The sequence below is a fragment of the Rhineura floridana genome, chromosome 1 (genome assembly GCF_030035675.1).
Source record: "Rhineura floridana isolate rRhiFlo1 chromosome 1, rRhiFlo1.hap2, whole genome shotgun sequence".
Classification (NCBI taxonomy): domain Eukaryota; kingdom Metazoa; phylum Chordata; class Lepidosauria; order Squamata; family Rhineuridae; genus Rhineura; species Rhineura floridana.
In genome coordinates this window covers 110,647,017-110,660,648 of record NC_084480.1, presented here as the reverse complement: position 1 = coordinate 110,660,648, position 13,632 = coordinate 110,647,017, and the positions used below count along the sequence as shown (strand labels likewise).

Sequence of the window (13,632 nt, the reverse complement as noted above, 5' to 3'; positions counted from 1 at the left end):
GGAGGGAGGGGAGGAGATTGGATGGGTGGGCACTGGGCAGAAGGGAAGCCCCTTTCCTTTCCAAAATGAAAACATTGTGAACGGTATCATTGGTTTTCAGGGTTTCCCCCACCTTTTTAATCTACAGCAAGCATAGAATCATAGAATAGTAGAGTTGGAAGGGGTCTACAAAGCCATCGAGTCCAACCCCCTGCTCATGTAGCCTCCCAAATTTAAACCAAAGCTGTCCCTGGCCACATACAGATCAGACCTTTATTTCACTTTAGACAGTCATGGCTTCTCCCAAACAATCCTGGAAAGTGTAGTTAGTGAAGGATGCTGAGAGTCGCTAGGGGATGCCCTGTTCCCCTCACAGAGCTTCAAATGAGAACGGCTGCTAAACCACTCTGGCCACTGGAGCTCTGTCAGGGGAATAGGAGTCTCCTCTCAGCATTGACTATTGACTCTTTTTATATTTTTATTTCTATTTTATTTTATGCTTTTATTAGGTGCAATTCTTTTCAGTTGTAAAGAGACTAAATTGAAACTGCGTTAAAAGACCAGTAATGTATCTTTCCTTTTCTATAAAACTGTAATTTAACTGTTTTTCAATGTTAGTAAAATCAGTAAAAATTAATTTAAAAAAGAATATTTAATACAGACATACTGGAGACCACCAGAATGAAGCTCGCGGACCACTGGTAGTCCACAGACTACAGAACCCTTGTCCTAGAGTATCCTAGATTCCTATACAGGATATCTTACATATCATAGAGTATCCTAGATAGATGGGATATATCATTCTCAATCCAGGCATCCCCCTTATGGAATTCTCTTCAGGTTCAGATATATCTGGCACTACCTGTTGTTGATTTTCAATACCCATTTTTTACAGAGATCTTTAGATTATTTTATTAACATGCCAGGCCTTAATTATGCTACTCTTGTCACCTGATTTTCATTATTACTGTTTATGAGAACCTTGAATTTATTTAGCTGTGAGGATATTTGATCATTTTAAAATGTTTTTTTTAATGTCCCCCTCCCCCCATTTTGGTGTTTACAGCCCTGGGTTCCTTTAGGATGAAGGGGAGGATAGAAATTTCATAAATAAAATAAGTATTGATGTGAGGTTTTACTGTGTTTTATTATGTATTGTGGTTTTAAATTGACCCCCACCTTGGGATTACACAGTAATGAAAATGGGCAAGTCATTTTTTAAATACATACATACACATTCTAGAATAGTTAAGCTACAAGATGAACTTTTTTCTATGTAACAGAGCAGGGGTGGGATGTGTGCAGACACACTTATATAAAGGAGTTTAAGCTTTACAATTCACTGTAGCCTATTACCTCTAAATATATTCAAGTCAACATTAAATAATGACTACTCATACATTTTTTAATTCATGGCATAAATAACTCTTCTACAGACATCTCAATCCTAGTAAAGTCTACTCGGACGTCATCCCAAGTGATATCAACAGGGTTTTCTCCCAGCTAAGTGGGTATAGGACTACAAATTGAGTGAATAAACTGCTCCTACTGCTGTACAAACCCCAACCAAGTTCTGACCCCCACCTACTGGACAAGGAGCTAATCACACTTCTAGGAACGACATATTTCAACATAATCCAACAGTCCACAAACATCCTACAACCACAATTTAATTCTGCTCCATTTCTCCCTATTCAGCACGATATAATTCAGGCAAAAATCTAAAACATCAAGTTGACGGAATTTTATGACAAATACTCATCGGTGTTATATGTAAAGCCAATCGCACAATACAGCGGGTGAACTATCATCCCCAAAATTGCTATTAGAATTTAAATCCAAAAGTAATAGCAGCGTAATTCCATAACTAAGTATATTTTTTATGTTTTATTTGGCTGTTAACACAGGTATTTCACTGTTGCTGTCAATCACGATTCTAGCAACTTTCCAAACGCTTCTTTTTGAGCAGCAAGGTTTACCCCATCCTTCACCTTGTCCACAACCGACATGCGCGATAGTGCGCTGCCGTCTTCTTCCCTCCGTCGCGTCTTGATGACGAACGTTTCAGCTGGCGTCCAAAACAAAATGCGCAGCCAAAATGCGCAGTCTTGGTCGCTGCGCACGCGCAGTTGTTGAAGAAGGCGCTATTTCCTTTCCCCACCTCTTCTCCCTGTCTCTTGTCTGGGGGGAGGGGACAGCTACCAGCGTTCCCCCTCCCCCCCAACTGACAGCACGACCGGCTTCGGCCGCGTCCCTCAGCAAACGCAGCGAGGCTAAAGTGACGCTTCCCTGAACTGGTAGTGTGAGGGGGAAGAAGCAGCGCAGGCCCCGCCGCTGGTGGGAGATAGGGATCCGGGCAACAGTTCCCACACGCAGGCAGCGCAGGCATAGGGGGGCGGTGTCGGTTGTGTGTCTCCCTGTCCTTATCCCCACAGGATAAGGTCTGAGAGGCGCCAGGCGGCTCTTTTTGAGACGCCCCTTTTCCTCCCTTCTGCTGGCCGCCGGGGATTAAGAGCCGCTTTTCGGAGCCTGGCGCGCGAGTGAGAGAAGGGCTCCCACCTGCCGCCACAGGTTACAGCCCTTCCCCTCAGCTAGGGGCCTCAGGCGGTGGCCACCGCCGCATACCAGGTACGAAGTCGCAAGGCAGTAGAAGTGGCGGGTGGTGTTAGTAGTAGTAGCGAGAAGAAGCAATCGGGGAGCTATAGGCAGGGTGAAGGGAAAGTAGGGTCGAGTTCTTAGATGCCTCCCACGGGCTCCGTCCCTTGCAGCCTCAGCCTTAGAGCCGGTGGGGCATGAATCTGGCGCAGCCCGAGGGCCAAGAGGAGGAGGAGGAGGGCGACGGTGGCGAAGAAGAGGAAGGCGACATGGAACCGCCGCCGCCGGAGGATGCCGCCGCCGCGTCCGTAGCCGGGGAGCGCGGAATGGAGGCTGTAGCGGACCCCGCGGTGGTTGGCTGCCTGCTCAAAGGAGAGGAGGGAGATGGAGGGAACAGCTGCGGCCACCACGGTTTGGAACAGGTTCTGAGTCCGGAATTACAACAGGGTTATCGGATCCTGAGCGAGTTTCTGCTGGAAAAACACCGGCCTCTGACAGCTCCTTTCCTAAGACCTTTAGGAGACCAAGAAACTGAAGATGGGCAAAGTGGAGTCGCAGCCGGTGTTTCGTTACAGGAAAGTAGCAGGCATCAACCCACCCAAGAACCTCAGCAGCTATCTGGCATGTGGTTGCTGAAAATGGAAGAGAAATTTTCTACCGGGCAATACAGAGGAATAGCGGATTTCGTGGCTGATTTCCGGTTGATGCTAGAGACATGCTATCGGTTGCATGGAGTGGATCATTGGCTCTCCAAGCAGGCCCAAAAATTGGAGATGATGCTGGAGCAAAAGCTGGCACTGCTGTCTCGGTATGTGTAATGGACATGTCTTCTCCTATATTATTATTATCGTTATATCCCACACTTACTCCAAGGGATTCAAAGTTGTATACTTGGTTCTCCCTCTCCCCTTTTATCCTTGCAACAACCCTGTGACAGAAACAGTGACTGACCCAAAGTCACCCAGTGAGCTTTATGGCTGAGTGAGAATTTTAACCCTGGTCTCCCAGGTCCTAACCCAACACTTTAACAGTTACACCACACTGGGTCTTTGGGACACTGGAAGAAAAGTTCACATAAAGTGTTGTAAGTTTTGTGAAACGTTACAGGGTGTGAGAATGTAGAAACCTGTTTTTAAAAGAATGCTTGATTGGTACATACAACCTGTGTCCTAAGGCTACAATCCTAAGGATGCATAGTAGAGAGTAAGTCTCACTGCATCATTGGGATTACTTCTAAGTAAACATGTCTAAGATTATGGTGCAAATCTTATGGTCTGGTGCTAACTCATTTGAGATGATTTTTTTGCAGTGCAGTCTTGTCCATGAATACTTAGGTCCTATTAAATTCAAAGTGTCTCCAGGGTAAGTGTCTACACCCCTACCTGGGAGCAAATCCCATTGGGTACAGGGAAATGTATTTCTGAGTAAATGTGCCTGTGCTTGGTTGGTAATGTGTACTGTTGAAAGCATTCATTTTCATTCTTAGCTGTATGTTAGCTTTTTTTTTGTAGCCTGTGCACTAAGAGTAAGTGGCAATAATATTTCTGAAGAGACAACCATCTGTTTAATTTTTAAGAAGAGAGGTGCCTAGGGTTTAGGATTCCTGAAATGTATATCCTCTGCTTTCAAAACAACATTCCCTAATTCTGGATGCTGGAGAGCTGGTTGTCCTGTCACCAACACTGGATTTGGGGGCTGAATTTAATTATTTAAACAGTCGTACACCTGATTGAAGTAATGCCTTGTGTTTTTGAGATTCAGAATACTGTAGATTTTAATAAGAAAAATAACAACATAAACTGCAAGATTGCATCCAATCTGAGAATGAGAGGCTGCATAAATAATATACATTTACTTAGGAATAAGCCGAATATAATGCAGCATACTTCTGAGTAGATATGCTTAGAACTGCACTGCAAAGTGAATATATTAAAAATATATCAACAGAATGTAAATAAATTGAGATTGCTAATCTGCATTACTCCTGTAATACAATAATTGCAGTTACACCAGAGTAAGAGTATGATTAAATGTGTGTGGTGTAATAGAAGACCAAATGTTTTGAAGTTCATTACAGGTTGAACTACTAGACAATTTGATTTACTTCCTCTTGTTATGTTAAGAAAGTATTTTTCATCATTAATCCCTCTCCTTTAAAATTAGTTTGTTACTGTAAGTAGTGGGTGGGTGTGATGCACTTTGCTGACATCAGTGAAACGTGTAATGATGCAAATAGGAAACTGTGGCCTGATCTGCACATAAACTAAGCCATAGTTTGTTTAACAAATCAGGAGTTGTCCACAGATGATCAAACATGGCTTGTTTCTCCAAAGTATGATTTGTTTCCCAGCTGTTCTTGCCTTGTGCGTTTTGTAGCTTGGTGAGCATCTGGAGTGGAGTGTGATCAAATAAACCATTGTGAAAGAAGGGTGCTGTATCCACATGTAACACCAAGCCACAGTTGAAACAAACCAAGATTTGACAACAAGCTATGACTGTGGATCATAGCTAGATGGCAGTAAACAAACTACCGTTAAGCTGTTGGATGCGGTTCACACTTAACGCTAAGCTGTGGTTGAATAAACCATAGTTTAATAAACAATGGCCTAGTGTTATGTTTGAACTAGGGTAATGTGGGAGTAGAAGTAACTACAGAACTACAGTGGAAGTGCTTGGAGTTGTTTAAGTGCAATTATATGAGATATGTTCATTTATAATTTCAGATAATTGTTTGTATGAGAGAGGATCTATTGTATGATTCTCTTCACCTTCTCCTGAATTAGCAGGTATAATGTGAGACTTGTATGGATCTGGTGAAGTTGGGGATACTGATAGTTAAACTATATAGGATACTTTAAGGCTGCTCTTGGTCGCTACCTGAAGTTGCTATGTATGTTTGATCACTTGTTGAGTTGGTTGGATGCAGGTACTAGAACATATAATAATCTATCTAGCATGCACCATTTACAGTATTGTGGTAGTATGCAAAGCTCTGATATGTAGCCAATGTATGCAGCAGTTTCTAGTGGATACCGTGCATCCTGATACATTAGCAATTTGCCAGCATGTATGGTGATTGCAGGCAAGTTCAATCATATAGGGCACCAGAGTTTACACACTACTGCAATCGTATTGATGTATTCATTAACTGTATCAGTACATATTTATTGCTTATAGCTATAGACTATTGTAGACAGTACAGTAGGGCACCACTCAGATGGCGGGTTATGTTCCAGACCCCTGCCGAAAAGCGAAAACTGCTGAAAAGCGGAACTCCGTCAATAAAATGGTGTCTGATGCCCGAAAAATGCCGTAAAAGTGGAACAAGCGCCGTATGAGTGGGGCCTTACTCTAATTGAAAACAGCCATATTAGCGGAATGCTGAAAAGCAGGCCGCCGAAAAGCGGGGCCCTACTGTACAAAGCAAGTAAAATATTTGAAGCAAAAACATAAGCAGGTGAGTGTCCCAATTTTCTTTTAACATAAAAAGCATAGTAACCAGAAGACAAACAGTTGCCACAAGTTCCTCATTCCTGCCTTACAGGAGTATGTTGATATATACCTTCTAGATAAACAGCTGGCATGCAAGGAACTTAAGTTCTGTGAAGGCTTTTCAGCTTATCAACTATTGATAAGTGATATTCTGTAGATAGTTGATATATTTATTTTCCTATCGATAAGTGTATGGAACTATAGAATTTGCCCACCAAGTCCAGAGGGGAGGTCAGGTACAGTTATATGCGCTACAGGTATCAATCAATTTCACATTATTTCCTGACAGATCTGTGCACATAATCCCCAGTCTTGTTTGTTTGGAAGTCTTGAATCAGCCATTTTATTTAGTCTGCACAAATACAGAATCATACTCTTATTAACTCTTAATTCAATAGAGAATAGGCCTTTCTCTGATCTCAGCAGGGCTGCTGGTATATTAGAACAGTGCTAGAATTCTATATTAAAATCTACAGGCATACCCCACTTTAACGTTCGCAATGGGACCGGAGAGTATACTTTAAGTGAAAATCTACTTTAATTGAAGCAATTGTCTTCACTTGTACTGAACGCAATCACCACTAGATGGCAGTGGCGTCATGCCAATAAAATGTACGTTATTGCGAAGCGTGCGAACGTTAAGCAGGGTATGGGGACGTATGGAGCATGTACGTTATAGCGAGGCAACGTTAAGTGAAACAACGTTAAGCGGGGTATGCCTGTATTTTGGAGTACTTCTAATGAAGCTATATTACCGTCACTGTAGTTCTGCCACTGCACAGAGCTAGCTAACTCTATACGCATTTAACTCAGAGATTTTCACTTGCCATGGCAAGTATAGTGCTGCCATCTGGCAACTGTGAAAACAACCAGTGTTGCTCCCACCTTTGAAGCTTTAGAGTTAGGTGGGGATTATGACCACAGTTGTGTATCCCGACCATTTCCTAGTCCATTGGGACTGGTTGATGGCAGTGCTCTGAGTACTGCCATCCAGTAATAGCCACGTTCTCCACCTGCCTTTTCTGCAGGAAATGTGTGTGTGGTGTGGTGGTGGGGCTTCCATTGTAGCTCAGCAGAAGTCATCCAAGGTCTTTCACAGAGACTTGTGTAAAGCTAGCAATCTCCCAATTTACCTTTCCTGCATGCAAGCAAATATTGTAGATCTCTCATCGTATCTTAATTAATGACATTGTGCTAAAATCAGAGTTCTTTGTATGCAGTGCTATGTTCAGTTTTTTATAGCAATACCCACTCTTAGCGGTAGTGAACGTACTGTTGTTGGAAATCATGTAAGAGAATTTATAATAATGATGGTTAGTCTTGGAAAATATGTGATTATTCTTGTGAGGAGTATCTTAAAATGGGAGTGGCTCTTGTAATACAGTAGGGCCCCACTTATACGGCAGGTTAGGGACCAGACCCTCGCCGTAAAGCAAAAATTGCTGAAAAGTGGAACATCGATCAGCTGTAGTGCAGGGAGCTCCAGCTGACAGTGCTTGGCCCCTGAAGCTCCCCCCGCAAAGCTGATCGATGTTCCGCTTTTCCGTGTATCGCTCTCTCCCCCCTCACTCGCCCTCATTATGGTGGGGGAGTAGTGCTCCCCTTCCACGGCAGGTTTCCTGCCGCAGATCGCAGGGAGGGAGCTGCCCGTCCGTACCTGCTCGCTTGTTTGCCCTCTGCCTCCTCCCTGGCTTCTCCCCCCCTTGCCCACTGGCTCGCCCTTGTTATGTTGGGGGAGTAGTGCTCCCCTTTCATGGCAGGGCCTGCCGTGGATCGCAGGGAGGGAGCTGCCTGCCCGCCCACCTGTGCCTGCTTGTTTGCCCTCCACCGCCTTCCTGGTTCATCCTCCCATTGCCCGCTGGCTTGCCCTCCACTGGCTCCCTTGCTCATCCCCCCTTGCCCACTTGCCCTCCCCCTGCCTGTTTGCGCACTCGCTCACTCTCTGCCGCCTCCCTCGCCCTTCCCCCCATGCCCGCTTGCCCTCCCCCCTGCCTGTTCGCTCACACTCTCGCTTGCTCTCCTCCGCCTCCCTTGACAATAAAATGGCGCCGGATGCCCTTCTCCGATTCAGCTGCTGAGCACATTGTCAGAACTTGGAAACGTTTCTTTTTTGAACTACAACTCCCATCAGCCCAACTGTAATTTAACTGTCAGGTGCAATCATGAGGCGCTCAGGGCAACGGGCGCGATCACGATGCGTTATTGGGCGCCATCCATTCGCGTCATGCTGTGAAATCGCAAAATCGCAGCAAAAACGGAACAAGCGCTGAACATATGGGACATGGACACACTTCAAAACTGCTGCATTAGCGAAGTGCCGAGAAGCGAATCACCATAAAGCGGGGCCCTACTGTAGTTTTAAAGCAGAGGTTCCCAAACTGTGGTCCGTGACCTTAATTCAGGTGATCCGCGGCATGCCCACATTAAGTATTCATATTGATTTTTAATTATACTTCTATTGCTTCTTTTATTTCTTGTATTGTATTGTATTACAATTTGAAGTCTATGGAATGCAAATGATAAGACAAAAGTCAGAAAAATCATTAAGTGGCCTGCCAAGACCTTAAGCAATTTTCAGGTGGTCTATGGGGAAAAAGTTGGGAAACCATTGGTTTAAAGAATTCAGTTGATAAGAAAATGCCCAGTATATTAAGAGGGCTGATTTTGTTTAATACTATAGAAAATCAGCAGAAGAGGAAGAGACTGAGTCGTGTCTCTTTGTTTCCAGCCATTGAGAAATTTATTATCAAACCTATTCATATGGGAAATTTGAATGGAAAGACAGAATACAAATATTTTAAATGGATAATGAATGTTATTTTGGGAGGTTTGTAGCTATCAGTCAGCTATTATTTTCTAATCATTTTACCTTGCTGGTTTTTGTTTATATATGAGTCTGGCTTGTTAACTGCTAATTTATTTCAGTTAAATATTTATTGTGGAGACAATGGGAACCTTGCAAATTTAGTACTGAATAGATGTTCATAAAATAATATGTATTTTTGAATAAGTAATCTTCCTAAGGCAACAAGTGTGATCCAAATGTGAAATAAGGTTTCTATTAGTGGATTGCATTTCTGGATGTGCGTTCATGCACGCTGTGGTAAATGCTTTTCCAATCAGAGATTCTTGTTCTTTGCAGACCACCATATTTCCTACTATGTGGGTGTCCACAGAAGGATGTCTGAAGGGGACTTCTGAATTAACTCTAGTTCTTCCATACTCTGATCCAGTTGTATTGTTTATGCCAAGCAAAAGAATGAATGCATAGGGTAACAGGAAGGGAAATGTATTTAGGATGAAAAGTTTTAGTCCAGCTCAATTCTTCAGAGCTAACTTAGATTAAGGCAACCACTTGGAAGACAGCTCATGGTAACTGTAATTGAAAGCTGTTAACCACATGGATTGCCAGCATCAGTCATTCAACCTCCAAAGAAACCTCCAATTCGATTATTTTCTTGCATTTCTATTGCGGTCTTTCAGACTACTACAAACTGCAGAAATTGGTAGGTCCTGACCCTCAATGTAAGAATCGTTGCTGTGGTGCAGCCATGAAAGAATAGATGACTAGTGATGTGAGGTGGAAATTTTTCCATGGCTGTACTTTTGTGTGGCAAATATTGCGCTTTTAGACATGCACAGATTCTGAAAATTAATTAGTAACCTACAGTTTGAGTTCAGTGGGGCACTCCCAAATAATTGCTGATAGGATTGTAGCCCTAATGAATGAACACAAGTCAAATTAGACAACTGAAATCTTATACTAGTTAAATCTAAAATTAAAGTTATAATCTAACCTTTTTTGTCAGGTGACTATCCCTAGGAAGTGTGCATATTTATGGACGCAGTTCTTCAGGCATGCTAAAAAGAATATGTCAACTGCTTTCAGTGCAGTATCTTTTCCTTTTCTAAATTAATGTAAGGGAAATGTGTGCTGTTGAATTGTCATGTCTAAAAATAATTTCCAAGTAAAATTTTGAATTTGTCTGAATATAACATTTAAACCACATAGTGTATTTCACATGGAAGTCACTAGCAGATAAAAAGGAATCAGCATTGCTACCAAACCTACCTTTCCTGTTCTAACGTGCTTGTGAAATGAAATCCAGAAATATTTCCCTACTAATGGACAGGTAAAAGTGTCACCACCTTATTTCACATCTGTAGACTAAATAGAAATAAACTGATCTATTTTAACTGTAGAATAATAAAACAATGTATAAATATAGTTTAAGTAAATATGGTGTTTGACAAACCCAATAACTTCGGGAGGATAGCTTTATAATAGAGTTCCTCATTCTAAAATTATTTATTGTTGAAATGTTTTTCTTTCTTATTTTAAAAAAGTTGTTAATTTAAAAGGTATAAATTCAGACTGATTCTTCTTGTCCCCATAATCTCTCTTACATGGCAGAGAAGTCTAACTGTTCAAAATATTTGACAAACATTGATTCATTATTTCAATCCTTACAATAACCCTACAAGTGAGGGGTGTCTTGTTCTTATTGCAGATGGGAGGCTGAGAGAGAGGTTTTTCGTTACGCTAGGGATGGGAAATTTGATACAGCTGGAGGCCTGGATCCAGAACTGGCCCACCCTCTGGAGGCCACTTTGACAGATGGGCTGGACTACTCCCCTGTCAATCACCTGATGTCTTATTATGTCAGATGATTCAAAGTTCTAGCCACAGGAGCAGGCAGAGACCTCTCTGATCTTGGCATGATGTTCCACAGCACTAAGATAGGAAGTAAGCCTTTGATTTTTCTTTGATAGTAAAAGGTGGCAGTGGCTTATCTCCAGTCTTAGTACAGTAGGGCCCTGCTTTTTGACGTTCTGCTAATATGGCGGCGCCAGCAGGGCGATCAGCTGTAGCGCGGGGAGCTCCAGCCGACAGCGATCAGCTGTAGCGCGAGAGCTCCCCGCACTCCATCTGACATACGGCAGTGCCAGCAGGGCGATCAGTACTGTGAGACATCATTTGATTGACAGGTGGTTGTTCTTTCCCTTAAATGGCATTGTGGGCCAGATGCAGAGGCCTGATGGGCCTAATTATGCCTGTGGGCCGGAGATTCCCCACAATGTGTCTATAGGCTGAATAATAAGTAGCACAGATCTGGCACTTAGTAGTGCCACTGTGGCACTAAAACATGAATCCAAGACATGGCTCTTCACAATTTTTACATGGGATGCTAGGTCCATCTTGAGTACTACATCCAGTTCTGGACACAGTAGTTTAAGAAGGATGCAGACAAACGAACAGGTTCAGAGGAGGGCAGCCAGGATGATCGGGGACTGAAAACAAAGCCCTATGAGCAGAGACTTAAAGAACTGGGCATGTTTAGCTTTGAGAAGAGAAAACTGAGGGGAGAATGATAGCACTCTTCAAGTACTTGAAAGGTTGTTACACAGAGGAGGGCCAGGATTCCTTCTCGATTGTCCCAGAGTGCAGGACATTTATTTATTTATTCAGCTTCTATCCCGCCCGACTAGCTACAGCTCTCTGGGCGGCGAACACAAATATCATAAAATCACAAATGCAATAAAATCACGCAGTACAATGCAACAAGTAGTATAAACAACACAAACTAAAATCAATACAACATTACCTAAAGTAAAAATTAACTTAAACTAAAATTAAAATTAACAATGAAATTAGAGTTAAATTAAAATTAAATTAGCTTAAAATGCCTCGGAGAAGAGGAAGGTTTTAACGTGGCGCCAAAAGGATAATAGTGTCGGCGCCAAGTGCACCTCCTCGGGGAGACTATTCCACAATTTGGGAGCCACCACTGAGAAGGCCCTGGATCTTGTCAGCACCCTCCGGGCCTCCTTATGGGATGGGACCCGGAGGAGGGCCTTCGTAGAAGACCGCAGTGTACGGGCCGGTTTGTACCGGGAGAGGCGAATAATGAGCTCAAGTTTTGGCTGAACATCTGGAAAAATTTCCTAATTGTTGGAGCAGTACGACAATGGAACCAGTTACTTAGGGAGGTCGTGGACTTTCCAACACTGGAGGCATTCAAGAGGCAGCTGGACAACAACCTGTCAGGTATGGTTTAATTTGGATTCCTGCACTGAGCAGAGGATTGGCCTTACAGGTCTCTTTCAACTCTGTTATTCTGATTCTATGAAGTTTGTTTTTCCTCTGATGACAAGCTGAACACCTGTATGGTGTCAGCGCATGTGTCAAAGTTGAGAATGAATTTTCACACACAGCTGTAGATGCATCAAAGGTGAGTCCTGCAGCATACAAAGTGTGCATGTGCAGAAAGGCTTCCTTGTACAGGTACAATGTTTTACTAAGCTCATGAACTGCGAGTTCAGTTTTTCTAAGGCAGCTGCTTCCTGGAACTTTAATTTGGATTCCTGCATTGAGCAGGAAGTTGGACTTGATGGCTGTATAAGCTCCTTTCAATGCTACTGTTCTATGATTCCATGAGGTGACTTATGATCTGATGATATTTTGGAGGAGGGCCCAAGGAATCCTTTGTAAAAATCAGGAAATATATATTTAATCTATTTTTTGTCCCATGGCAAAACTGACAAGCACTAGATCTGTTATTCTTACTGTGCAAACTGTAGACACCAATATAAGCGTGAGTTTTATAGTGGTGGTGGGGTGACCCCATGTTCAAATCAAGAGGATCCATTTTAATTCTACTGGATCATACTTCTACAGAGACCCATGTTATGAAAAAACAGTGTGTGTGCTTTCTGTCTCTCTGTGTGTTTGGGGTTGGAGGGGAAGTGTGTGCTTTCTTTGTTTGGGGTGAGTGTGTTTTCTGTCTAATTAGGGGAGGCTTTTTTAAAATTTTGCAGTGCTTGGAGGTCTAGGAGCCAACAGGGCTGTGGAGTCGGAGTTGGAAGCAATTTTGGGTGGAGTCGGAGTCGGTAGAAATGTACTGATTCTGCCTTCAAAATAAAATTAATATTTTAATATTAATATTAATTTATTAATATTAATACATTAATATACATTTGCCATTTATGAAGGAGTCAGAGTCGGCGTCAGACAGTAGAAAAATTAATATACATTTGCCAGTTATGAAGGAGTCAGAGTCAGACAGTAGAAAAATAGTCGGAGTTGAAGATTTGACATACCATGGGAGCCAACTCTCTCAGCCAAGCAGTTCTTAATTACAACCCAGGATAGAGTAAGGCTTTTTCTTTCCTTGCCATTGCAACCTTTCACTGGAGAAGTAAAAATACCCTCAAACACGTAAGGCTGGGGAGAGGCAAAACCAGCTGTGGACTGGTGATGGAGAGGAGGGGCAAGTTGGAGTGGGAAGGAAGAACTTACAACATCACAATCCCTGCTGAACTTTGCCCCAACCCCAGATTGGTCACAGGTCAGAGGCTGGCTTGTGCCTAGTATAACCTTCACATACAACCCACACTTGAAGGCCTGATACTATTTGTGAAAATTAAATGTTCCTTATTTGTAATATTATCATATTTTCTTATTGGCTGATCAAATATTGCTTGTATCATGTATCTTATGAGTTTAAGATGAACTGTTAAGCCTTGCCAGCTCAACAATTTTTTTAGATGTTATTTCGCTGCTCG

The 13,632-nt window shown here is 42.6% G+C and overlaps 1 protein-coding gene across 9 annotated transcripts in view; it reads left to right on the top strand.

Annotated features, from left to right (window-relative positions):
- Positions 1-2,089: 2,089 nt before the first annotated feature.
- The window catches only part of BRD10 (bromodomain containing 10), a 77,318-nt gene continuing 65,775 nt past the window's right edge, over positions 2,090-13,632 (top strand). For 4 of the 9 annotated variants that reach the window (XM_061629449.1, XM_061629442.1, XM_061629434.1 and 1 more), the window contains exon 1: positions 2,091-3,382. In XM_061629449.1, coding sequence (XP_061485433.1) covers positions 2,772-3,382 — 611 coding nt within the window. In that variant the 5' untranslated portion in view covers positions 2,091-2,771. Of the gene's footprint in view, positions 3,383-10,988; positions 12,116-13,632 lie in introns of those variants that run through there. The other 5 variants (XM_061629464.1, XM_061629444.1, XM_061629421.1 and 2 more) reach the window with 2 other exon arrangements.